We start from the raw sequence: 24,326 nt of genomic DNA on the forward strand, positions 1-24,326 counted from the left end.
ACCGAAGTGACAATGAACGCATTTTGTTAGATAATTGTTGGCCACATTGCCGTAGGACCGCTGGCACCTGACTGGCAAGCACTTGGCATAACGGATCTAGTTGGAGTTGGGCACGATCAAAAAAGAGCTCACTGAAGCATTATGCACTTGCACCCAAGCCAAGTGCCACCGTATTCGATACGCCTTCGCATCGCATTGCTCGTCACAAACGAACCTTACCGACCCAATAATTGCACAGCCTCATTCTCCATATTACCGCTCTTGGAGAGCTACATTTTCGGCGGAACAACAAAAAGAACTCACCGCTGGAGGAAAAGAAAAAATACAGCTTCACGTGGTGCTGTTTAACGTCAGGAACTAGAAGAAAATATTGGGGCGCTGAACTAATCCCTAGAATCGCCCCCCAGGGCCCCTAGAGCAGCCAGTAAATACTAAGAGTATAGCACCCTTTTTAGCACTCGGCATGATGAAATGCAACCAGCAAGTGCTGATGCCTGCTGATCGCGCACCGGATCAACACAAGACACAAACCCCCGATCCTAAGAAAGCCATCCTTCGCGATTTGCTCCGGCGCCGCGTTTCCAGAAGCCTTCTGTTTTTGGCCATCATTGCCAAATACACTAAACCTCTTCAAAAACCTGAATTCGGTAAACAACCGATATTGTGTTTTGCTGCGCCGACTTGAGCGTTTTTTTCTTCTCTTGTGCCGTCTCTTTTTGCTTTTTTGTTACTGTCATCAAAATGCTTCGCCCGGCAGAGCCACCATCTTTCCCCGTTTCTTATATTGCATAAGCCTCTGCCAAGCCTTTATATGATGGGGCTCCTTGCCAGTTACTGCATCTGGAGTTGAAAAACGGGCAATCCAATCCACTTTGCGCTGAATACAGAACCATCCCGGCTCAAGCCACCGACTTATACGCGCACAAGTGGGGAGAAACAAAGAAATAAGAAACCTCATAACCATAACTACCCAAGTACACACAACTCCATTATTACGCACGGTTGTTATACTATAGAAGAGCTTGTTATATTGAAGCACCTTTCTACTGCTGCCGCTGCTTTTGCTTCTGCTACTATATCTATTACATCCAAGGCCTATATTACTTCAACTACATACGAGCTGAGCCGCAGTGATCTTCATGTCCAATGCTTATTTGAGGCTGGCTGCTAACACCCACAATATTCAAGTACATTCAGTGTTGCCACTTTTATCTCCGATGCCTCTCGTACCAGTACATTCAATATTTTATATTGGATTTTCAATTCCTTCGTAGATCAGGCATACTTGAATCAGTCACATAACATCATCACTTGACATTGACGAGACCCACACGCAATAACTCCTTCGGTCTTGAATGAGCTGCTCTATAATGCTCTTTTGCTTTCCACCTTTCGGTAGTTTCGTATCTTGGCTATTGGAATAGGCAGTTTGCAAGGCATAAAATAAATACATGCCAAGGATGGCAGTGCTGTCGACGGATAAAAAGCCGAGTGCCATACCATGCCATTATCCGTGCCGCTTACTCTCCCGCTTTATTACATTGAACTTCTCGAACAAGTCCGCGGAACGAAAAGGGGGCTGGTGCATAGCCCTCTAGTAGATAAGGGGGACCAGATAGTAGAAGGTACATGAGCGTAAAATGTACCTAGGGAACAGAACACTATCAAGTCATTTAGCCATCGTACAGAGCATAAAAAGTTAGCTACATATCCTCATGTTCAACTCCATCCATAACCCATTTTTGTTCCTTCTCCAGATGATATCATCTTTGAGCAGCCCTGAAAAGAATTCCATAGTTTTCAACACCCATATCCGTAGCTTTTGCGTTCTTCCCCTTTCTACCAAGTCCAAAGCAAACAAGAAGTCGTAGTTGATCATATTCTCTTTGTCCCGTCAATGAATCGCACATTTTGTTATCTTATCTCTGCATCTCGCATGAAATCAGGAAGGGAGTACCCCGTCTCACTACTCTCGAGTCTTGCTGCGGCAAGTGTTTGGGCAATGTCATCCAGTCTAGTAGCAGCTTGGTTTTCGGCGAGACCACTCGTATCGATGGCGTTGTCCGGCTCGCTAGGCTGAACCGCATCAGCATCGAAGGCATAAATCTTTATGCCGCGCAGGTGAGTATCCTTGCCGTTTTGGTGATTTTCCAGTATCTGCATTTGTAACACCCAAGACACGAGGGTGTTGCCATCAGGCTCGCCACCAACGCCCGTAAGAGGCACTTGCTGCCAGCCCACGGGGCTTTCCATATTCATGGCAGCGAATTGAATAAGGTTGTTCTCACTCGTGCCAGATTTGAATATGATTTTCGTAGGAGTGTAGGACTCATCCTCATTATAGTCGACATAAAAGCGAATGTCTCGGATACCCACTCGTTTGACAAAGTAAATGGTAAGCTTGTGAGGCTGTGGACCATCTGATCTAAAGAGACAAAGTAAGACTCGACCAAATAAGAGTAAAGAGAGAGGTAAAGGGGTTTAGATAGTCTTACTGCCAGTATGATGTCAAATCATCACTTCGAAGCTGCTCAACTCCATTACCCGGCTTATGGCTGCTCACTGTAAACTTTCCCAAGTTTGAAATCTCCTTGAGGCCAAAGACGGCGGGATCCATTATTGGCAATGGCTCTTCCTCCTGCTCCTCTTCAATTTGGTCGTCACAATTGTCTTCGGCGTTTTCATCAATATTTTCATTCTCGTCCAAGCTCGCTTCTTCAGCATCATCATACTGGCCCTGAGACATGGCATCATCATCATCGTAAGTCATCTGGTTCGCCTGCTGTTCCAGAACAGCTGTCATGCCTTGCCTTGTCATTCCCAAATGGCTGAGGTCAGGGTCTGAATCGGAATCGGAACTAGAGCCAGAGCCATCGGTGTCGAACTGCAGACTCAGACGATTATTGGTATTTCTCCGAGTAGCTGCAACCACGTTAGCGGCGATGGATTGACGGATTCTACTGCGTTGTTGAAGCTGTTTGTGGCGGCGCCTTTTCTGCTGGGATGAACACAAGAGCGAATGCAACAGTGAGAGCCGTTTAATCTCTCTGGTTTGGTGAGCCACTCGGTGAGAAATGGCCTGCACCGTAGCATCACTATTCTCTTTATCTGGAGAAGGAAACGGCCTGAGGACCGACTCCCTACGATCGAGGATAGTGCCAGCAGGAGAAATGGTAAGCGGCTGGAGGGGGCGGCGATTGCTTCCCGTTGGCCTGTTGTAGGGAGGCGAAACTTTACTAGAAGGTATATTTTCTTGAGGCACTTCTTCCCGAGGTTGTAGGGCAAGTCGCACAAGAGGCATAGTTGGAAAACGAATGTGGGTGGGCGATTTCGCCTCAGGAGAATGAAAATGAATGAATTTATTTGTAGGAGCTGTTGCTGTGCCGCCTTGGTTTTGGAAAAGAAGGACAAAGAGAAGGCAATTAAGGAAAGAATGAGCGAAAGAATGAATAAAGCTATGAATAGAAGGTAGAAGGTAGAATCAAATGAATGGCAGTCCCCTGATATGAAGGAAAAAGAAAGAGGCAGAGGGCAACAAAAAAAAAAACCAAAGACATAAAATGCCAAGGTAGGACACGACTCCGGATGAAAAGGTCCCAAATTTTTGTTTGGAAACGAAGAGTGGGAGGGTATTTGTGAAAGACAGAGGACTGCTATTGTAATAGATAGAGAGAGTAAGGTATTTGCAAGTGACGCCAAAGTGAGCAGCCAAATGCTCAACTGCAACAAATCCTCTCCTATATATAGAAGCACTTGCTCCTAATCTTCTCACATCAAAAGACACAGGGTAAACGAATAAAGAAAAGAAATTGATCAAATAAAAGTAAATAATTTCAACTCACATCTATGCAGCCGGAATGGATTCGGCGGCGGCTCCATCTCACGCCTCCTCCCATGATTGCTACTATTATTGTTGTTGCTGCTGTCCGGCGTCTGGTGAGCGCCAGCTGCTACGGCCAGGGCAGCATCAGGCGTTACCTGGACCTGCACGGCCTGTCTGCGTGGATGGTTTCGGCGGTGATGCGTTGCCGCCTCGAGCTCTAGCTGGGCCTGAGCCTGAAGCTGAGCCTCTTGGCTTGAGGCTGCTGTTGAGGCTGCATGGCGGGTTCGTCTGGAGCCGCGAGGGACGTCCATAGTGAGCCCGTCATGGTACACTAACAAGACAAACAAAGCTCACGACTTAATGATTAGCGTTGCTCTGTGCGATGGTTCAAAGTGTGGAAGAAGCGCGTGGTCACGTGACAGATTTGGCAAAGACGACTCGACTCACTCACCCACACAACAACTTGTATTCGATGCTTATTCCTATAACATACGCTATGTAAGATGATTCATAAAACAAACGGGAAAAACAAAAAAGCCAAGTTTTCAATCTGTGGCAACGCTGTTGTTCTGTACTGCAGCTTAGCTTCCTAGATTGGGAGATTCCTCCTCTGTCATGACTAACCGCATATATCGCTGTTAAACACTTTCAACGAAGTAAACAATGAACAGCCCTGAAAACAAAATGATCAAGTTGATGCTTGCAATCCTATTCCAAAATGACATATTCCACTTCAAAGTCCATCTCCGTATGGATAAGTGATTGCCGAAGAGTTTCATCTGCGCCGTTCAGACAGCTACAGAGTTGGTTGTTGGCAACATGTATATAGCTCATGGCTGAGAGAGTGCAGTTTTCTGCTATGTCGTCTCTTCTGCGTCTTTTATATTTGCTGGGGGTGGAGTCCGTGTATTTTGCGGAGTCAATGGCCCTTCATTTTCTGCTGAGCCCGCGTCATCGTTGTGCTGTTGGACCTGGGCCTGCTGCTGGCCGTGCTGCTCGTTCTCCTGGATGGTCTGCTGGATGGACTTTGCAAGGCTGTATTTCTGATGCGGTAAAGCGTTGTCGATGAGGTATTGCGCTTCAAGACCAAGCCCCTCCTGAGGCTCATTCAGCGCCAAGTCCGCAGAACTTGGAGCTGCGTTGCTCAGAGGCTCAGGTGCTTGACCTGCTGGGCGAGCGACTGCTTTGGCTCCCCTCTGGTCATTGGCATCTTCTTCAATCCGAACTCCCAATTCTTCATCTCTCTGGGTTTCCTCTGCCTGATTGCCATGTCGAAGCCGATTCAATCGGCGCTTCATTTTCGCACACTGCTTAGATAGTTTTTCCGATATCTCCAGCCTCTCATCGAGGACCGTCTAGATCGTCAACACAAAGAGGATGCCAAGGAAGACGAAGAGGCCGACACAAGTCAACACCGGATCACGATGGCCCCTCACTTTTCTTCGTATCTTAATCATGTTCATTGCCACTGCTCGAGGACTGGCCCTGTGGCCGGCACCTCTGTTGACAGGCACCAGCGCTGAACAAGTATCGGGTTTGGGGAAAAAATATTGGAAGATGAAGATAATGCAGCTAGTGAAAGCCGCGGTTGCGGCCGCGACGAATATCTTGGAATCGGGAAAGGCAGAGTTCCACCAAGCCCGCCATCTGCCTCTTCTTGCATCCCTGCGGTAGTCCATTGAATCTGGGATGTTGGACGGGAGGCTGAAAAGGGAGACAACCCTATCACGGTCACGGTTGTAGTTGGACATTTTTAAAAGGTAGATGTTGTCAACAGAATAAACCTGAAGCGATGAGTATGCTGGAGTATTGGTTGGTTGCAAAAGTTGAAAATGAGAAAACCGTCATGTAAATATTATTCCACCTGGGATGATGGAGGTGCCTTCCTCCGCTATATCACATCTGCCATCTTCTTGCTCTCTCGAAATCATGTCACCGAGCTAGTTTTGTCTTCTATAAACAATTCGGTAAGAACGATAGAATCAATATTGGAGCAAAAATAAGAGCCACCCTTCTTTATTTCCAAAAAAAAGATGCTGCCCGCTGCATATGCAAATCTCCGAAGAAACCCTACCCTGATGCTCAACCTTTCTCTCAATCCCGCTCTTTTATTTAATTCCCGCGAACATGTGCGGGTAATGGCATCTGCCTCGTCCAGATATTCATCCCAATCTTCTCTCCGCTCACCACCGGCAGTCCCGCATGCAACGTCCTCTGGTCTCCTCTTCCATCCGCCATCAAGTTCTCCCAATAAACCACATTGCCTTCAATGGGCTTGAACGTGACGCCCGAATCGTACTCTTCATCGCAGTCAATGAACTTGCACCATCTTTCATCCCGAGGCGCATCCAGAATAGGGAAATTAGTTCCCCCACCCGTTATGTTGTCTGCCTTTACGTATCCAAAGAATGAGCTGATGCGGTTGCCGCCGTGAGCTGCTGTTGCGTGGGCTGGATTTGTGAACCAGTCTGTGTGGAAATGATAATGCTCGGTGACTGCGTACTTGACGAGCTGGATGGGCTCTAGGTGTGCTTCTGGGACATCAAAGCCCTGGAAATCGAGAGCCCGTGCCTCAATGCATCGCACGACAGCATCTCTGTCAACGGTGGTTGACTGTGAAGTGCGGACAGAATGAATGGCTGAGTTTCCACTCTTGAGGACCGCTGAGTGTTTAAAATGGCCTTGGCTATGATATTTCGTCAACACTTGATTTCTTCTCTTTGATTGGGTAGTCAAGGCTTGACATACGCGATCTCTTGTAAATGCAGTCGCTCTGAATCGGTAACGAAATTCTCTATGTAAATAACCAATGGCGATTTGCTCAAAAGGTGGCTTTTATACGGCGGGTGCGCGCATTCGTAGCCATTCAGCTGCTTCTGCGCCGCATCATCCCTGGCAGAGGCAACTCCCACACCGACAGCCACTATGGCCAGCCAGTGAAGTAGGCTTTGTGAATGCATCTCGTTGTTCTATGAGGGCTGAAGGATGGAATAAAAAAGGAGGGGAAGTATGACGGAAGGATGCTGTATTGATCACAATCACAAAGAAAAGAGTAATCGACGATAATCCGACGATGAACAACGCCTTGATCTTTCCCCCGGAATCTCAAACGAAACGTTGAAACACGAAACGTAGCGCCAATGCAGACAACAGGCGATGACATTCTAGCTCCCCATAGCCTCGAGTCCAGCCTACCCCTGTCCTGCAATCTGACTCGGGGCCCGGATGAATAGGCGCAGAGTTCGTGCAGGACACCAAGTGCTGCTACTTTTCGAAAGAGAACTCAACCTGCTTGTTCAAACTATTTCCATTCTAAAGGAAAAACAACCCACAGCCTTTCTCTCAGATAGTCCAAAATGGTGAGGTCAGGCCTATCAAGCATCTTGGTCCAATGCGGGCTACTGGCCAGCTACGCCAATATGGTGTGCGCTTCGGACTTTAGCGGGGCAACAGATGTGAAGAAGCTTCTTGCGGATAACGAATATACTCTGCTGGCTTGTAAGTCCAATGAGATGCATTCGTTCCAAGTCTGACAAACGCTAATCGACGCCTTTGTGTGTATGATATAGTTGTTGCGGTAAGATACTGGCTTCGTCCTTTGCGTATATGTGAATATTGGGATTGACTCTAAGGGGTGGCTTGCTCCCCGCTGTCACTCATATAGCCTGAATTGTGAGTGAGCTAATCTACTCTTAAATTTCCAGAATGAGATACTAATCATCTACGACTTAAAAACAAAAGAGAAAGCAGTAAAAAACTTCTGAAAGAATGGAAAACGATCAAGAAAAATGTCGCTTCTACCGCTGCAGTTGACTGTGTCGCTGCCTCCAGCTTCTGTCAAGAGATGGATGTCGTCTCCTTTCCCGCTATCCGTCTATATCAAAAAGACGGGCCAACAACACGATATCGAGGCCCTAGGAAAGCCTCGCTGTGAGTCCTATTTAACCTTTGTCCCTTTTGTAGCCCTTCGATATCTGACATTTTAGCTTAGGATAGAGACTTTTGTGAAGCGGGCTCTTCGGCCGTCTGTGCAAGACATCGCCGAGCAGCAGCAGCTCGACGACTTCCTCACTAGCGATGACTACGTATTTCTCGCTCAGTTACATAGTGATGATGAAAGCCTCGAGGCTAGATTCCGCAATCTCGCGGAGGAGTATTCTGATCGGTACTCGTTTGGCATAGCCAGCTCTCCTGATCCCAACTCAGGCGGTATCTGGTGCTACAACAACGTCGATGAATCGGAACACACAGCTACAGATCTAGAAGACGCAAATGCTTTGAAGAAGCTGGTTGATCTCTGTACCGCAGAAGTGATCCCTCAGCTTACTCGACGTAACGAATTGACGCATCTTTCTGTGAGTCTCTACACCTGCTTACCGAAGTGCTACTTTTACTAACGCCTTTGATCTTCTTCCCGTTTATTTAGTCGGGGCGCTCTTTGGTCTTTTATCTTTCCAAAAGCGAAGCGCAACGTGAAACTTACATTAAGAACATGAAGAGCACAGCTCAGCAATACTCCGAATTCCTCACTTTTGTAACCGTGGACGCCAACGAGTACCCAGAAATGGCTCGTAATCTTGGTCTCCGCTCCACCGGTGGTCTGGCCGTGCAAAACGTTCACAACGGGCAGGTTTTCCCATTCAAGGGAGACACCACTTCGTCAAACGAGATTGGCCAATTCATCGTGGCCATCTCGGAGGGCAAAGCTCAACCGTGGGATGGATCTGTCGATGAGGGCCATGACGAGCTTTGAAACGGAGTGAGAAACTTACAGTTATGGTCATTGAGGGATTAGATGATGGGACTGTACATTGTACAAATGTTTGCCGTCTGATTAGGAGGAGCAGAATACGACTGCCCTATTTACGGGAGTGACGTTTAAATATATTGCTTGCTGTTTCTGTATCACAGAGAGAGAAAGAGAGAGAAATGGGCAATCTTCGTTAGAAATGTGGTCATTTTCGGCTGGAACTCAAAATATTCATCTTGTGAGACATATCTGTCTTACATTATGCGCCATTGGACCGCCTTGCAAACTGAATTCTGTTGACTTGTCTCAGAAGCACCCCAGTCCAGATGTTTCATACAAAAAGTAATAGAAGGGATAGCTATACAATACCAGTACCAATAGAATTTGTTATTGGTGTAGTAACATGAGAGCGGACTGCTATGATTTTTTTCAGAGCATTTTACTTTGTCAGTCGAAAGGGGTGCCATCCATACTCCCGCTTTCTCTATTGATCTGTTTCACTACGGCTTGCAAGGGCCATAAAAACCACCTGACGAGAAATGTGATGGCTCTGGATGTATTCCATTGATAGTACTGATAAGAAGAAGGGAGAATCTCCACACCGGCATATGGGCGTGGATGAATAATAATGAAGAATTAAAAGGTCGAGTAGCTTTCACACCTCAAAATACCGTGCCTCGTACTCGTACGATCTAGTCTTTATACTTGGTTATATCATGTGGTGATATTCTGCTCTTCTCCAGGATCCAAAGCTCAAACATACGAATTTTCTACCCTTTTCCGAAGCCGAAGCAGCGGACCGACATAGTATCGAATACGAGTAGTCGACCCAACCATGCCATCTTCACGAGCCTTTGCCCTGGCACTAGCCTTTAGCGTGTTCTTTATGGCATTGGTGATCACCGTAGAGCGGTTGGCATTGTCATGTACTGACGGGTTTTACTGTCGAGGACAGCACCATGTGACGAAATGGCCAGATGTGTTTCAGTACGATAGCTCTCGGCAGGCCGATGGAGAGATGGCACTCTTGTCCATAGAGGGGCCTAGCGATATCTTGTCAATGGCATCTGCCCCGGAGCCCGCCGGTCGACCCAAAAATGCGCTTGACTCCGATTGCGCGCAGTTTCCTGATACCTCAAAGATCCTCCTGGTCATGAAAACAGCAGCCTCTGAAGCCTTCTCCAAGGTTGCAGCCCAGTTGATAACGAATCTGAAATGCTTGCCCGAATTTCTCATCTTCAGCGATATGGAACAAGAGATTGGAGGATACAAGATCCACGACAGTCTCGACAGAGTCCTGGATTCGGTGAAGACGAATAACAGAGACTTTGACGGATATTTTCGACAACGCCAATGTGCAGCCGATCAAGAAAGCTGCAGCCAAAATATGAATATTACACAGAAACTATGGGACTTGGACAAATACAAGAATATCCATATTGCCGAAAAGACATTCAACATGCGACCCAACTATGACTGGTATTTATTCGTCGATGCCGATGCTTATGTGGTGTGGCCAACGATTTTGCACTGGTTAGAAAAATTGGATCATACTGATCCTATGTATATCGGCAGCAAAACTTCGGTAGGCAACTCTCATTTCGGCGATGGAGGCAGTGGCTATGTCGTCTCTAATATAGCCATGCGCGATTTCTTTGAGGGTAAACACAGCGTGGCCAACCGATGGGACGAAGCTACAAAAAGCCGTTGCTGTGGCGATCTCATGTTTGCAAAAGCATTAAAAGAGGCCACAGGTATCAGCGTGAATGACACGGTAAGATTTAACTCGTATCCAGTAAAGTCCGATCTTCATAGATCTCTTTCTCTCGCAACTCCGTGTGGTCGTGAAAGAGTTCATGCTGACTTTATACTCTGCATCAGTGGCCGACATTGAATGGAGAAAAGCCGTTTACCATTTCATATTCTAGCACAGAGTGGTGTCAACCCATTGCTACCATGGGCCACTTGGGGAGCGAGGAGTTGTCTGCGTTGTACGCCTTTGAACGAGAGCGGGATTTTGCCTCTCCTGTGCGTATCAAGGATCTCTACCATCGCTTCGTAGCACCGCAACTTGCGCCTATTCGGCCAGACTGGGATAATTTGAGCGATGACGTCTTTTACTTGAACGCCTCAGGAAATACGTATGACCATTACCAGCTCCGTAAGGCGAAACTAGAAGGCTTATCTCCTCTTGAGAGGGTGGCCCACTTGAGCTTCGACAACTGTCTACGAGCTTGCCAAGTCGATTCAGCCTGTTTGCAGTATAGATATCACAATGGCGTCTGTGGATTTAGTTGGACGATCAAGCATGGCCTTCCGAAACCGAAAGCAAGCCAAATATCCGACAGGTGGATGAGCGGATGGGATATTGACAAGATTCAAGTATGGGTGCAGGAACACGATCACTGCGATGATGAGATTAGGTGGCCCCTGGTCCAGACGCAGCATCCTTGATATGAAGCAATCGCAGTTTAAGGCTCGTGATGCAAAAACCCAGAGTGCAAGCATAGATGTGTTGTCAACGTCAGAAGATGGAGGTTGAGCATGTGAGGCATGCGTCTAGCGTTGGCTGCAGGGCGAAGCAATCCCTGATCTGATGTTCTCTTAAGTCAGGAGGACAAACGACGTGGGGGTTAACCGCAAAGAGCAACACCCGGTTGCAAGAAGTTTGCGCAGACAGGGCCATCTCTTAGCAATATTGCATTTCTCCATATTCTCCATAAGGCTCAGAGTCCGTCCGTTGAGCGGCCATGAGCCATCTCATGCTCCCTTGTTAGAGAACACAGTCTTGTCTCTGAGAGGTAATGCGAACCGCCCCTGGCAGCGCGACAGAAGGAGAATCGAATGAAGTGGACATCGTATCGGTGGAATTAAAGGCGCAAATCGGCGCATGAGAGATGTACGAGGAACAAAAGATACTTGTGCCTGTTTCGGGGAGAGGGACTCAAAATTAGACATGGAGCGACAAGGGTGGGTCTGGGGAGGAAGTCGAAGAAGGAAGGAGCCGTGGAAGCCAATCTGCGAATGCAGGAGCCCGAAGCGTGGACGAGTACGGGGTACAAGGCGCCGGGTTTAATATGATACGAGGACCGCGTATACGATACTCGTCGCTGATATAGCATATCACTTTGCGGCTCAATTTTCATGTTTTACTGTCAGCATCGATTGTTTTAAGTGCATGCAGCCAGTAAATGCCTTATCGTGTCTGTTCTGCTAGCAGGGCTCAGGCTCCTTTAATACAGATTACGGGTATGGCCATGGTAATAGTACCCTGTTGTGGTCTTGAAAACTAGCATTCTCCGTATATGACATTTTGTCGCATCGCAAGTTTCTTCTTCTCTTCTCAGAGTAAAGCTAAAAGCAAGCTGCCTTGGTGGAGCTATATCCAAGTATATGTTGTATTGTACGGAGTATAATCTCTGCTAATAGTCTAATAGTTACTAAATAACTACTACTGTATATTACCGTCAATCAAAATTTGGCCCTAGGCGCCCCGAGTCAATGCCGCTCTGATCTACACGCGTTATGAAGAACTACAAGAGCTAACTCTGGCAAAGCTACGCCGAATAGGGCGGGATGATGCAGATTCCCTGTAACGCTGGCTCGGCCGGTACATACGGAACTAGCAACTCGGAAGAGATGGGGATATTGGCTGACGTGAAGCCTATAGTTTCTTTGGTGTTTGGGGAGCTTGAAACTTAATTGGTGTCGACAACTACTGTAAGGTTATGCTTCATTCCAGCGCTGCCGCACATTGCAGGTTCTTGTTATGCAGGCTCCCCCGTATTACAGCTGTCGGCATATCCAGCGGCCCTGCTAGCACTACCGCCATGTTTTACAGCCGATGCTACACTGCTTGTTGCCGCTGCTACGGCCTGGGACCCTTATTACTAGCAGCATCGCCAACGCCGCCAAATGGGTCGCCTCTGAGGGGCCCCGAATATTACAACCTGATGTCATGGGTACTACAGGAAGGTAGGATAGAAAAAAAATGCACCCCTAATTCCAGCCTCGGCCGCCCCTAAAATGCTTCCTATTTTATCCCAACTGTCCCTTTTCTTTTTCTTCTTTCACCACTCTCCTCACCTTCCCTTTTGCCCCTTCGCTCTTCATCTCTGCTGATGGGTACGTGCTCTCGCACCTGTTAACCACCACCGCATGGCGAGCGAGATGGACGGCGGCGCAAGCGAGGTGATGCTGCGATATTCCCGGCTCCACGCTAGGGCTGCTTGGCGGCGCTTCCTCATGCATCAACTGACCCGCCCAAAGTATCACGGCTAGTGCCCTGTAGCGCGGTGCATAGATTGAATGCCTGACGGGGGGCAGTTGACTTTTGATTGATTGATGGGCGTCAAGTGTCAGTCAGTCTTTGTGAGGCTTCCAGCTCCCAAACTCAACTGATACAGGCAGCCAGCCACGGCGTCCATCAGCAGACGTGGCCCAGCACCAATCACCAGGACCCCGGCATGTGACAATGACATGATGTTCAGGTCCCTTAGAAGCCTAGAAGGAAGAGAAGGATGAAGAAGACGCAGATGTGACCCTGCCAGGACTTGCTGTATATTTTGTGTGCCACCCTACCAAAATCCCATTTTGCTTGATGCGAGAAATTATGACGAGAGCCATATTGGACATTTCGACCACTGCCCTCTTGGATCTATTTTAGCTGCGTTCCATCCCATTTCCCCCTTTATTTCATTCTTCCACCACCACTCAGGCGCAACGGCACTCGTATTAAAGTTAACCTTTTTCGACCTCCACTCTCGCTTCCTTTTGTTCCGCCAGCGAATGAAACAAAGGGCATGTCGTGCAGCTGTAAATATCACCACGACCTGCATATATAATTCTCATCATCGTCGTCACCACCATCACCACCCCCAAGGCACGACTAATACAAACACTGCTACTTGGGGCTATTTGCAACGCCAAATATACCGGTCCCCAGCCGACTAGTACCGTTTCGTCAGCCCCCCCTTGCCCACTTCGAATTTGGAGCTCCCTGTTGCTTCTGCTGCAGCTCTTTGGCCTTCGTCCCCCCTGGTCGATTCGATTTCCCCTGCTTTGTCTCTGTTCCTGGCTCCGCCATCTGACCAGGATAAAGGGGAGAAACGAAGAAGTAGCTGCAGACGGAACATTCATCAGTTTGCAGAGCCCAATCTTTTTTTCCCTCCCACCTCCGCTTGCACTATCGACCTCGCCGATATCACTTCTTCATTGTAGTTTCTCGTATCTACCATCGATTCCCAAGCTCTGTTCACGACCAACAGCAATCGATACTCAGCAGTAGACTTCAGCGAATACTTTCTTCTTTATTTAATCTTTACCGCTTCTCTTTTTATTCCTCACTCCATCTTTTCAGCTCTACCCCTCATTGCAGCTCCCACCGCCACCATGTCTTTCACCGACGAGGAGCTTGACCGCAACTGGCAGCCCAACGGCCGACGACCGCAGTCGTATGTCTCCCGACCCCAAATCGCAGCATCGCAATGCGACCCAAAAGCGCATTCTCCAGCGATGGCGATCTGCATACAATGCAGAGCCATAGGCTGATCTTTTGGCTTTTTTTATTCTAACACTTTGCAGAACCATTGCCAGAAACTTTCAATTGGAACTGGAAGACATCTTCAACTTAGACGAGCACAAGGCAGAGCTCCAGGAGTCTTACGACACCAGGTTCGTTCATCCCAACAACACGCTCAACCATTTGTTTTGTCTCTTTTCTAACTTGCGACGCTCCCATCTCTCCTGCAACAGGAATTACAACATCGGCAAGAACACCGAAGAGCTTGCCACGCTCGAGGAGCGCCTCCGCGAAATGGAAAAGCGCCTCAATGCCGCCGGCGTCACCGTACCCACCACCGACGACAAAGCCGAGGAGCACTCACCGAGCTCGACGCCCAAGCCAGAGGCCTCTTCTCTCTCCGCACCCCCAGCAGACGACAGTAAGTCCAGGTCGCGGCCAGGAACCGCGCAGCCGACCCAGCAAGCCCCCAGCTCTGGTGACATGCCTCCAACCCCCGGGGCCAGTGAAGGTGAATATTACGTTGTGACTCGCGCGGATTTAATGGACGACGCCCCCCGCTGACTTTTGGCTTCTTTTCTTTTCTACCGATTGAAGATGGTGATCGCGAGTAAACAAATTAAAAAAATCATATCCAAACGGCATTTTCTTTTTTTACTCGGATGCGCTTGTCGACGACAATACTTGCCTAGGCGATTTCTCTCTCTCCTCCGATGGGACCCATCTACGACAAACTGCTAGATGCGACTCATGGATCTCTGACGCAACTGGTTTGGCCCTAGGAAAACTGACTTTACTTACCGACGGAAGGCCTTTGATAACGACGAATGCTCCATAACCACAGTCGCTTTTCTCGCCAAGTTTCCACATGGATCGGACCCTTTCCAAGGGATTTCACCCGGCCACGCTCGCTACAAATGACACGTTTTCCCACTTCCGGCGTTCACAGGGTTTTACACACAATACAATCACTGTTCTTCCAGATAGGAAGCTGCGTTTAACCTTTTTTTCTATTGCTTTTGATATTTTCCCTTTAGCCCAAACATAGTGCCCATTCGACACAGCATTTGTCGAGCTCTTCTTTCTTTGTTTTCAAAGGCACACACGCGCACACACACACAGCTATACATACACATATATTATACCACATTTAATGCACACAATGCAGAGCATGTTTCCTTTTCTTATCGAAATGAAACGGGCTACTAGGAGGCACTTGGAAATGGGATGGCTAGATGGATGGATGGGGGGAATGGATGGATGTGGAGGGGGGGCTTCCATGGGAATGGAGGAAGCATCCACTGGCCTCACCCAATAATGACGGGCTGGAGAGTGCATTTGTATATACCAGCTCTAGGATGAATGCAATACAAAAGACTATAAACATTTTACCAATTGTGCTACTCAATACTTGTTACCAAGTTTATATAGGTCACTTGTAGCAGGATGCTGCATATTGAGCCAATCTCAAGCCATCTCTCCATCTGGGATATGAAGTCTCTTGTTTTTTAAATCTCTAACTACTGTGTTGTCATACATTCATACATTCAGCATTCTAAGGGTTTAAAAATCCACTATATCAAAGAAATCACCATTTCTTCCAAGTAGTGAATACCAAGATTCGGCCCGTTTCGACTTAGCATAAAATTCGATCACTAGAGGATTCTTCGTTCTTCTTTAATCAACGTCATAAAGATCCTTGCTGGCAAAGCCGACTCGTCCTCTCTCGAGATCAAACGCTATATAAAGCGCCTTGAGCATAATATCTCCTATCACTGTGACGGATAAATCTTCAGCGCTCTGCATGCCTCCCCAGCAATAAGATGGGTCGATTTCAACGGGGCCGTAGTTGAGATACGGACCAGGAATAGTCAAGGTACGGTCACTCCCGGGAATTTTGAGCATGAGATTGGGCAAGTCTTTGGCAACCTCGCAAGGGAAGGTGAAGGCATTCGCCAGTCTCTGATCAACTTTCATTCCTGGGATCGTGAACCAATAGCTGCTGGCCAAATTGTCTGGCAGGAACATTAGTGTGGTGCCTGTATCTATTGTAGCCATGAACTTCTGCGAGTACCATGGCGTCGTCTGCTCTCCCCAAGTAGTGAGATTGAACTCAACATCCCAGTGGGGACTATCGGGATCCGTATCAACCCATGTTATTTCCTCAGAGGCCCGACTTTCATTGAGGTAGCCAAAGGTGAAGAGGCCTGAGGCATTCCGATTCAAGTCAACGCCAAAGACCTGATGCTCCAGCTGTTGGCGCAATAAACTGAGGAAAGATGGCGCTGGAGGACTAATATTGTTCGGTAACCTCTTGGCCAAGCCCAGGATGCCACTAAGTTCAATTTCTTGTTCAAAACGGCTGGTGACCATTTCCGCAGACTGGACAGCTGCTTTTTCAACTCTGAAATTTCCTAGCCGAACTGTGTCATGGTATACAATGCCATCAGCTGAGGTACCATCCACTATTTACCTGTTAGAAGAAGCTGAACACTCCAATACAACATATTTTCTCCACTGACAGTATTCGACAGACCATCTGGCACCTTGAATGATCTGAGCAGTCGTAGAATCGTTGGGGTGATATCGGGGAGCCCATGGGCCCTTTTGGTTGACGCGATATGTGGTGTCGGTCGATTGAATCCATCTTGAGTCGACGATGTCAGTAACATAAACCCAATTAGCCACATCATGAAGCATAAACGCTTACAGATCTGAAGACCCTGTGTCCAGAGCCAACTTCAGCGTCTGAGGTGGACTCCCAACTTGAACATCAGCCACGTAAATGTCGTCGCTTCCCATAGGTTCAACATCGACTTGACCAACTACACATCCTTAGCATCTGATTTTAAACAAGGCCATTGTCAAAGGACACTGACCGCCGTCAATCAAGGCAAATGAAGATGCAATCTCTTTGGACACGCCCTTCCCCCATTTGTGACGGGCAGCAGCCCAATCACGCACAAAGTTTCGAGACGCATCTCTTTTTGGGTTCACGGCGAGTGCGAATCCATCGGGAGATCTTGGGGCGTTTGAAGAGGGAAGAGCCGAGGCTAGAGGCCAGAGGGGAACAAGGAAGAGGAATAGTATGTGATGCCACATCGCTTTCGCTCGTTTGGTTCTAATTACTCTTAGCAGTGGAGGGAGATTGAGAGATATCCGAGTTTGCAATAAGAAGCCTTGTAGCAGAAATTTTCAAGACGAGAGAGTAGCAGATGGAGGGCAATGAAAAGAGAAAAGAAAAGGGCCCTCAAGGTACCTCACGGCTGGTGCACGATGAAAGTCGGAAAAAAGCGTACGCCCAATATATAGGAGGAAAGGCCTGCATGGTTCACTGCCGTCTGCGGCTTCCCGGATAACACAATACACTGCATAGGTACCGTCTTACTATTGTAGACCTTTACGGGAAACATATCCGTCACTTTATAGTCATTTTAAGTTTAACATACGAATCCATAAATTTGATTGTTCTCCCGCCTCTGGATCAATAAATCTAGAACTTCTAAACCCCGTCTTGTAATACATAACACACGGCTTCTCCCACCCTCCTGTACACAAGGATAGCTGCCACCACCCGTCTACCACAAACGCTGCGAGACCATCTCAAACATGTAAAGTTAAGAACAGGCACTAGGTTCGGGTCGGGTGTATGCTCGCCTTCGATGCCGTTGAGTTTCTCTATTGACGGGAAGAAGGGGGTACTATCTATCTCGAACATAGTATACGGGTGTTTAATAGAGCTTCTCGGGCTGAGAAAGTGAACGAGTAATTAATCAGAGAAAACGGATAAATTCAAGGCCTACATAAATTTAATCACTGAGAATGTCTAGTTGATTGAACATGGTAATATGCAAATTTTACTATTCGAAATCCAAATGTCGCATTTATCTATCTGACTTTTTGTGTATCATGCATCATGCGGCCCAAGTATATACTTCATAACCCCCCGTTTATCAAAAAAACGCCATTGTGCCCTTTAGAGCTCATCATGCTCCGGCTTCGCTGAAGCTTCCGCTTTTGCGCTCGCCGCTTCGTCCTCCTTCATGTACTGCTTGAGCAGCTCTTCAATCTCCTCGCTACTGAGAGGCTGGCTTCCCTCGGGAAACTCAATGGTCTGGCCAGGCTTCTCGGCGCTCTTTGTCTTGTCCTTCTTTGACTTCTTGCTCTTAGTGGACTTCTTGGGCTTATTTTTCTGGTATTGCTTGAAGCTCTTTAGTGCGAGATCCAGGCTTGCCTTGTCAAGCTTTTCTCGCTTGGCAATCAACTCGCTAACCTGGAGGACGGGATCGGCGGTGGGAGGGAGGACTGCCTGTTCGGCCTCAAGTTTGTTGAGCCAATCCAGAGTTTCTTTGTAGAGAACATCGAGTCCATCCATCTCCTCAGTGTTATGCAGTGGAGGCACAATCTCCTCCTCTTTGGGCTTCTCTGCATCCTTGGAACTATCGTCTTCATCCTCTAGGCCTTCAAAGTCGTTGGTCTTGGTCTCGGCGGCAGCGCTAGAAGTAGCAGATTCTGCTCCCTTGGCTGACGCTGTGGCCTTCCACTCGTCATAGGCAGAAATCTGCCCACGCACTGTCTTGATAAATACATCAGTAGTGTTGAGAATGTTTCTCAGCTCGGTAACCAAGCCAGGCCGGCGCTCGGCTTCATCAATGCGCTTCTGAATGGGCCCTACAAGGTCTTGGAGAACCTTGAGCTTCGCCTTGAAGTCATCGGTCTTGGCTGCATCTCCCTCTTCGTAGAGCCAATCACTAGCTTCACTAGATTTTTCAGCTAAAGTCTGGCGTACCTCCTCTGTAGATGCGGCGATGAAGGCCTCGTTGTCGACAAAGTCACGAATTTTGTATGTGAATGCTTCAAGCTGGTTCAAAGCTTCTTCGCGCTGCAATCTGGCCTTATCAGAGGTTGCAAATGCCTTCAGTCGATCCTTGGCCTTTGTCAATTCAGCCTTGGTCAGCTGTGGGATTCCAGCCTTCTCCAATGTAATCTCAATGGGGATGGAAACAATCTGCTTCTTCTTGACCTCGGTCTTTTCAGCCTCTGTCGATTGAGCTGCGTCTCCAGTCTGAGTGCTGGTGGTGGAAGAAGACTCAGTGGCGGAGCTGGCCTCTTCTGTCTTGGGCTCAGCAGCAGCATCAGATGCCGCTTCGGCATCGTCTCCTTCGCTGAGGGGCTTCTGATCCTTCTTTCCAAAGCCAAACAGGTTCTTAACACCGTCAACAAAGCCTTCCTTTTCAGCAACCTCAGCCTCGCATTCGATAAGCGCCTTGGTAATCTCAACCTCGCCATTCTCAGTACGAAGCTTGACTGCAATCTTGAACTGAATACCAGTCTCCGCACAAGTGGGATATTTTTCCTTCAATTGAGCGACGGATGCGGTAAGGTTTTTGGTAGAAAACGACTTGACGGATTTGTCCTCGGCACCAACTTGTTGGTAGAATGAACCGGAAAAGTCCTCCTGCTCGGTGAAGGTGATCTCCTTAGCCGGACCACCAAGGGGTGATGGGGCAGTCCACAGCCTCTGGCGCTGTACTTTGCCATTCGCAGCCGTCCAGGAAATACCAGCCGGATAGTTGGCTCCTTCCGAGATTCTGATTTCCTTCACGCGGAAGCTTGGGCTGAGCTCAGCAGCCCGGAAGGCGGCGCCAAAAACAGCGGCCTCATCAGAGTTGACATTTGTTCGGATTTTATCTCCCGAGCCAACGGCTTTCTCAAGTGCCTTTTGCACAAATGGTGTGCGGGTTGCGCCACCGTGAAGGATGACGGAAGTAAGATCGCCAATATCGAGATTTGCGGCTTTCAGGGCGTCATTAATAGCAGCGCCAATTCGCTCAGCATGAGCCTCCGCCATGCTCTCGAAATCGGCTCGGGAAAGCTTGTATTTAAAGTCAACATCCTCATAGAGTCCTTCAAAGCTGGCTCCAGTGTTCTGGTTAGCGCTCAGTACGTGTCGGAGACGCTCAGCTTCCTTGCTCAGCTTCGCAATAGCACGGCCATGAGCCTTGACTTGCTCGGCAGTTGCCGAAACCTTCTGAGCACCCTTTGATTCAACAAACTGGTTAACCATATCGTCAACAATCAGAGAGTTGAGAGAGTCTCCACCAAGTGTCCTGTCCCAGCCGCTGCCAAGAACCTGGATCTCTTGGACCGTCTTGTTAAATTTGCCAACATCCTTGACGTTTCGGCTTTGGAATCTCATAACGGAGGCAGTGGTCGAGCCTGCGCCCATGTCAAAGATCATATGGTACTCCGGTTTGGCGCCTTCGTTGATATTGGGGAATTGGCGACTAGTAGCGTAGTTCAAGCCAACTGACAGCCCATCGCTGATCAAAGTAAGAACTTTGAGACCAGCAAGTTCTGCTGCCATCTGTAGAGCACGTTTCTCCTCGGTAGTATAGAATGGAGGCACAGTGAGTACAATGGAGCGGACTGCGGAGTCGCCACCGGCGGTAACCTCTGCGTTCTTCTGAATGCTCTGGAGCTCCATAGCCAATAGCTCTTCCACCATCCAGGCCTCCTCCTCAGGAGTCAATGTTGTCGTCTTGAACGCAACAGTGCCTCTAGTGGCGTGCGCCTGGAGTTTCAGAGCAGGATGTCTGGCTGCATATTCTTGGACAATCGCATCTCCCAGAGGGAGTCCGAGAAGAGGCTTCAGGTTCGGGTACACTTCGCCGGGGAATCGCGCGGAAATTGCCATTGCGTCAGCGCCATAGCTTCGTTCGGGGTACTGGCCCTCTGCTACGGCACCTTTTACGGGCTTGAAAGCGACGGCGGAAGTTTCTTTGCGTCGAGAATCCTTTGTAAGTACAATCTCAAGTGGGATACCAGGCTTCACTAGCGCAGCCTTGATATACTCGGTTCCCAGATCAACACCCAGAACAGCCGAAGCAGCTAGGACATTGGCTGAGAGAAAGAAAATGGCTCCGAAGAGCATCAGTAATGGTGAGCGCCGAGGCGACGCCATGGTTGTGGTTGTGTAAGTGTAGATGGCTGGCTCTTGTAGAAGACGCCGTCGAGAACAGCGAACCTGATAGCGAAGTTGCCGCCAGGCCCAGCAGTATGCAGCTAGCCGTCAAAACTGTAGAGGGGTAAGGAGTGGAAATGCAGTTGGATTTTATAACATAAAAAGACCCAATGGTCTGCCAAGCCCAAAACAAGAATACGGCTGATGTGGCCTCAAGTGACACCCTAGCGGGTTTCAAGGACTTGGCCGTGAGAAGAGGACAAGTTTCAATGAGGGCGGTTTGGAGAGGTTGCTTAACTACCTGCTAGTTAGGCCTCACCTGCGAGGCTGATAGTGGATAAGGCCAGGTGGCGGACTACAATACTGCCTGTTTAGGACTAACGCCCCGATAGCGGTAGGTGTCGGCACTTTGAGATGGGGGGGCTGTCAAAACAAGGTTCTAAGCCGGGGCAGCGATGCAGCAGAATATACAGTAGCACTGTTTCTTAGATGCCTTTTTTAATTACTTTTGTAATTTTCTACTCCCTATGAAATACCAGTAGCCTGCTTCAATGATGCCGCACTCCCTGAGAGTGAATGATAAATGAAGGATTTACAAAGGTGCCTATTGAAAGAGCCCGTCCCAACCTCCCTCCGCCAGAATGAAACCGAGACCTGCCATCTGACAAGTTCCAATGCAATGCCGAAAGTCGCCTTAAATCAAGCTCTGCCTCTACGGCTAGAAAAATCAGGTAACGCCATCATGTCGTAATGTACAAATCACCTCCAAGGGGTGTGCAGAGAAGCATGGGATCTGAATTTACCCACGAATTGCGAAGCGGAAGCCCTACGACTCGTTGCGACGAGCGCCTCGGAAAGGGGCTCCTCCGCGATCACCTCCGCGTCCTCGGCCGCGGCCACGGCCATCTCCTCGGTAGCCACCACGACCGCGCCAGTCACCACGGCCACGGCCGCGTCCTCCACTACCCTCACGGTCCTGTCGGCCTCGGTTGCGCTGGACTTGGTGAAAACCATCGCCGGCGTCAGGTGCAGCAGATGTAGCCTAGAATAGAACGTGTTAGTCGAGTTCAATTGAAGGGCTTATAAGAGGTATCAAAATGCAAAGACGAAGCTTACCTCTGCAGCGGGTTCAGGGTGGTCATCGGCCCAAGACTGCTTGGCAACATCAAGAGCAGAAGAATCCGCGCTGGCCTCAGCTTCGGTTGGTCCGCTAGGAATAGACACGTCAACCCACTCCTGCGAAATGGAAACGTCTTGGTTGCCAGTATCCCACTGGCTCTCAGCAACTGTATTGGCAGCCTCGTCCGCGACATTAGCATTAGCAAGGCCGTTGGAGGCAGGCTCGGCTTCCACGTGTTCGTGTCCATTGGTTAGGGGGCCATCTCCAGCTTCAATCTCAGTAGCGGCCTCGTTTGCAATAGTCGGGTCAGACACAGCCTCAGGAGCAGGTTGTGCTTCTGTTTCAGCGTAGGATGGAGCAGTGTAGCTTTGTGCGAGCGTCTTAACAGTGGCATCTATATCTAATTAGTAGCAGTTCCAACGTAACTCCCTCTCGATTTGCATTGCACATACAAGTTGTTTGGAGCTGGTCTCCAGGGACACTGACGATTTGATCACCAGAGCCCTCAATCAGCTTCTGCATGGCAGAAACGGCATTCTCGTCGCCAGAGTAGATAGCGAGCAAAACACCCTCGATAGCCTGGCTCTCATCAGAGTCTGGCTCCTGAGATTCCTCACGGCGGTAGGCCGCCAGGCGCAAGAACTGGGACAGGACAAGGAGCTTGTCATCCAGAGAGTTCTTGAAGTCAGCTTTGACTTCGTTGAGCGCCTCCTCCTTAGTCTTTTCAAGAGTCTTGGCCCATTCTGCCTTCTCAGCCGCCGCCCGAGTCTGGTACTGTTCATGGATCTTCTGGTATTGAACAAGCTGCTCCTCGTACTGAACTAGTGCAGCCTGAAGAGCAGGCTTCTTCTGGATCTGGGCCTTTTGGTCGGCGTTGATGATTCTCTCGTCGACTAGCTGTTCGAGAGACTTTCCAGGGTTCTGAGTAAGGACTGGGTCCAACTTGGCAGCGTTGCTCTAGAGATAATTGATGGTCAGTTTCAACATGGTTGATAGATGCTAGTAGGGTATGACGCAAGGTGGGAACTCACCAATTTCTTAGCAGTGTTGCGAATGTTCCTGCGCCATGCTGTTAGCAATTGCATTCATACCAGGGCAAAATATCCATATATAGCTCGCAGTGTCTTACTTTTGCAGCTCCTTGATGTAGGGGCTCTCGAAGACATCGTCTTGGGCGTCGCCGACCTTCTCAGTGGGGGCTGACTCAGTGCTAGGAGCCGGGGATTCGGTACGGGCTTGAGCCTTGCCAGCCTTCTTCTTGGAAGACTTGGGGACGGTGGTCTGGGTAGCTGGAGCAGCCATGTTGAAAACAGAACGCAAGCTCGATGGCAAAACTAGCTTGCAGCTTCAGTATGATGTTCGATCGTGGGTGTCGTGTGTGGTCGTCCAACAGGCGTCAAGGTGCGCAAGGCTGGTCGATGGAGACAAAATGATGCGAGCGCGGGGTGCAGGGAGCTGCGTTCGAGTCTTAGGAGATGGGGTCGAGAAATGCGGGAATGATATTAAGGAGGCGTGCAATGGATGAATGGTCAAAGGGGGCGATTGTTAAGGTGTGGAGGAGGTTTGGCTTTGTTTGTGTCGGGTTCTCTTTTTTAGCTCTGGGACCTTTAAGGTACCAAGGCGTAGTGGCAGACTGAAGGCGTAGTGAAGTCAATTAGAGGAACCCCACCGTGCAGCTGTCTGGTCACTGTCTCCCGTCCCCAAATCACTAGCGTTGTTGATTCTAGAATCGAAGAGAAGGCTTCAGGCTGCAATTCAGAGCCTCACTTTACACAGACAGGCCGGCCAGCACTGCCAGGATCCACTAACTGCTGCAAACACCTGGTCGCCAATGCTCAATTGCCTCCTCCTGCATAGCAAACGGGCTGTGTTTGTTGACTTTGGCCTATCCGATGCATCCTCACGTGCTCCCGAGCTGTCAGGTCAACCAAGTAAACACGAGGGGTGCGAAGCACCATTACAGCGCCCAGGTTGAAGTGCAGCTGCTGAGGCTTTCCCTCAGCTGCACTGAGACTCAGCATTTGGCGCAGTGGGCTTTACTAAGAAAGATTACTATTGAGAGCCAAGTAGGCAGCTCTATTGCAACCGGCTTGTATTGTCCTATGTATGTAATATTCTACCTGTAGACTCGGCATGCCCTACTCTGTG

General features: G+C 48.8%; 9 protein-coding genes across 9 annotated transcripts; 3 read left to right on the forward strand and 6 right to left on the reverse strand.

Moving 5' to 3' along the window:
* Positions 1 to 1,892: 1,892 nt before the first annotated feature.
* On the reverse strand, positions 1,893 to 4,475 carry GGI43DRAFT_163251 (anaphase promoting complex subunit DOC1 domain-containing protein). The gene is made up of 4 exons (XM_083199579.1): positions 4,271 to 4,475; positions 3,843 to 4,154; positions 2,496 to 2,922; positions 1,893 to 2,425 (listed from the first exon to the last, which is right to left on the reverse strand). Coding segments are annotated over exons 1-4 (1,251 nt in total). The 5' UTR covers positions 4,272 to 4,475; the 3' UTR covers positions 1,893 to 1,914.
* On the reverse strand, positions 4,287 to 5,653 carry GGI43DRAFT_394201 (uncharacterized protein). The gene has a single exon (XM_083204740.1). The coding sequence runs from the start codon at positions 5,119 to 5,121 to the stop codon at positions 4,681 to 4,683; it is 441 nt and encodes a 146-aa protein (XP_083065251.1). The 5' UTR covers positions 5,122 to 5,653; the 3' UTR covers positions 4,287 to 4,680.
* A 57-nt stretch (positions 5,654 to 5,710) lies between these two features.
* Positions 5,711 to 7,489, reverse strand: GGI43DRAFT_163248 (uncharacterized protein). The gene is made up of 2 exons (XM_083199578.1): positions 6,572 to 7,489; positions 5,711 to 6,509 (listed from the first exon to the last, which is right to left on the reverse strand). The coding sequence occupies exons 1-2, from the start codon at positions 6,781 to 6,783 to the stop codon at positions 5,936 to 5,938; spliced, it is 786 nt and encodes a 261-aa protein (XP_083065252.1). The 5' UTR covers positions 6,784 to 7,489; the 3' UTR covers positions 5,711 to 5,935.
* Positions 7,084 to 8,702, forward strand: GGI43DRAFT_163262 (uncharacterized protein). Its single transcript, XM_083199580.1, has 6 exons — positions 7,084 to 7,321; positions 7,393 to 7,400; positions 7,488 to 7,495; positions 7,565 to 7,753; positions 7,815 to 8,178; positions 8,250 to 8,702. Exons 1-6 carry the CDS (start codon positions 7,180 to 7,182, stop codon positions 8,574 to 8,576), a joined length of 1,038 nt encoding a protein of 345 aa, XP_083065253.1. The 5' UTR covers positions 7,084 to 7,179; the 3' UTR covers positions 8,577 to 8,702.
* Positions 8,703 to 9,224: 522 nt separating this feature from the next.
* On the forward strand, positions 9,225 to 11,062 carry GGI43DRAFT_163244 (glycosyltransferase family 31 protein). The gene is made up of 2 exons (XM_083199577.1): positions 9,225 to 10,347; positions 10,455 to 11,062. The coding sequence occupies exons 1-2, from the start codon at positions 9,409 to 9,411 to the stop codon at positions 11,025 to 11,027; spliced, it is 1,512 nt and encodes a 503-aa protein (XP_083065254.1). The 5' UTR covers positions 9,225 to 9,408; the 3' UTR covers positions 11,028 to 11,062.
* A 2,776-nt stretch (positions 11,063 to 13,838) lies between these two features.
* Positions 13,839 to 14,703, forward strand: GGI43DRAFT_163449 (uncharacterized protein). The gene is made up of 3 exons (XM_083199582.1): positions 13,839 to 14,026; positions 14,157 to 14,246; positions 14,328 to 14,703. The coding sequence occupies exons 1-3, from the start codon at positions 13,965 to 13,967 to the stop codon at positions 14,656 to 14,658; spliced, it is 483 nt and encodes a 160-aa protein (XP_083065255.1). The 5' UTR covers positions 13,839 to 13,964; the 3' UTR covers positions 14,659 to 14,703.
* An 874-nt stretch (positions 14,704 to 15,577) lies between these two features.
* On the reverse strand, positions 15,578 to 17,409 carry GGI43DRAFT_163508 (aspartic peptidase domain-containing protein). The gene is made up of 4 exons (XM_083199583.1): positions 16,974 to 17,409; positions 16,805 to 16,919; positions 16,617 to 16,741; positions 15,578 to 16,559 (listed from the first exon to the last, which is right to left on the reverse strand). Exons 1-4 carry the CDS (start codon positions 17,194 to 17,196, stop codon positions 15,772 to 15,774), a joined length of 1,251 nt encoding a protein of 416 aa, XP_083065256.1. The 5' UTR covers positions 17,197 to 17,409; the 3' UTR covers positions 15,578 to 15,771.
* Positions 17,410 to 17,801: 392 nt separating this feature from the next.
* On the reverse strand, positions 17,802 to 21,353 carry GGI43DRAFT_163516 (Hsp70 family chaperone LHS1). The gene has a single exon (XM_083199584.1). The coding sequence runs from the start codon at positions 21,056 to 21,058 to the stop codon at positions 18,071 to 18,073; it is 2,988 nt and encodes a 995-aa protein (XP_083065257.1). The 5' UTR covers positions 21,059 to 21,353; the 3' UTR covers positions 17,802 to 18,070.
* A 493-nt stretch (positions 21,354 to 21,846) lies between these two features.
* On the reverse strand, positions 21,847 to 23,923 carry GGI43DRAFT_163563 (uncharacterized protein). Its single transcript, XM_083199586.1, has 5 exons — positions 23,308 to 23,923; positions 23,210 to 23,237; positions 22,631 to 23,135; positions 22,175 to 22,572; positions 21,847 to 22,100 (listed from the first exon to the last, which is right to left on the reverse strand). Exons 1-5 carry the CDS (start codon positions 23,478 to 23,480, stop codon positions 21,885 to 21,887), a joined length of 1,320 nt encoding a protein of 439 aa, XP_083065258.1. The 5' UTR covers positions 23,481 to 23,923; the 3' UTR covers positions 21,847 to 21,884.
* Between the last annotated feature and the right edge of the window lie 403 nt (positions 23,924 to 24,326).

This window comes from Trichoderma evansii (assembly GCF_050947405.1).
Source record: "Trichoderma evansii strain SZMC 28006 chromosome Unknown GGI43scaffold_2, whole genome shotgun sequence".
Lineage (NCBI taxonomy): Eukaryota > Fungi > Ascomycota > Sordariomycetes > Hypocreales > Hypocreaceae > Trichoderma > Trichoderma evansii.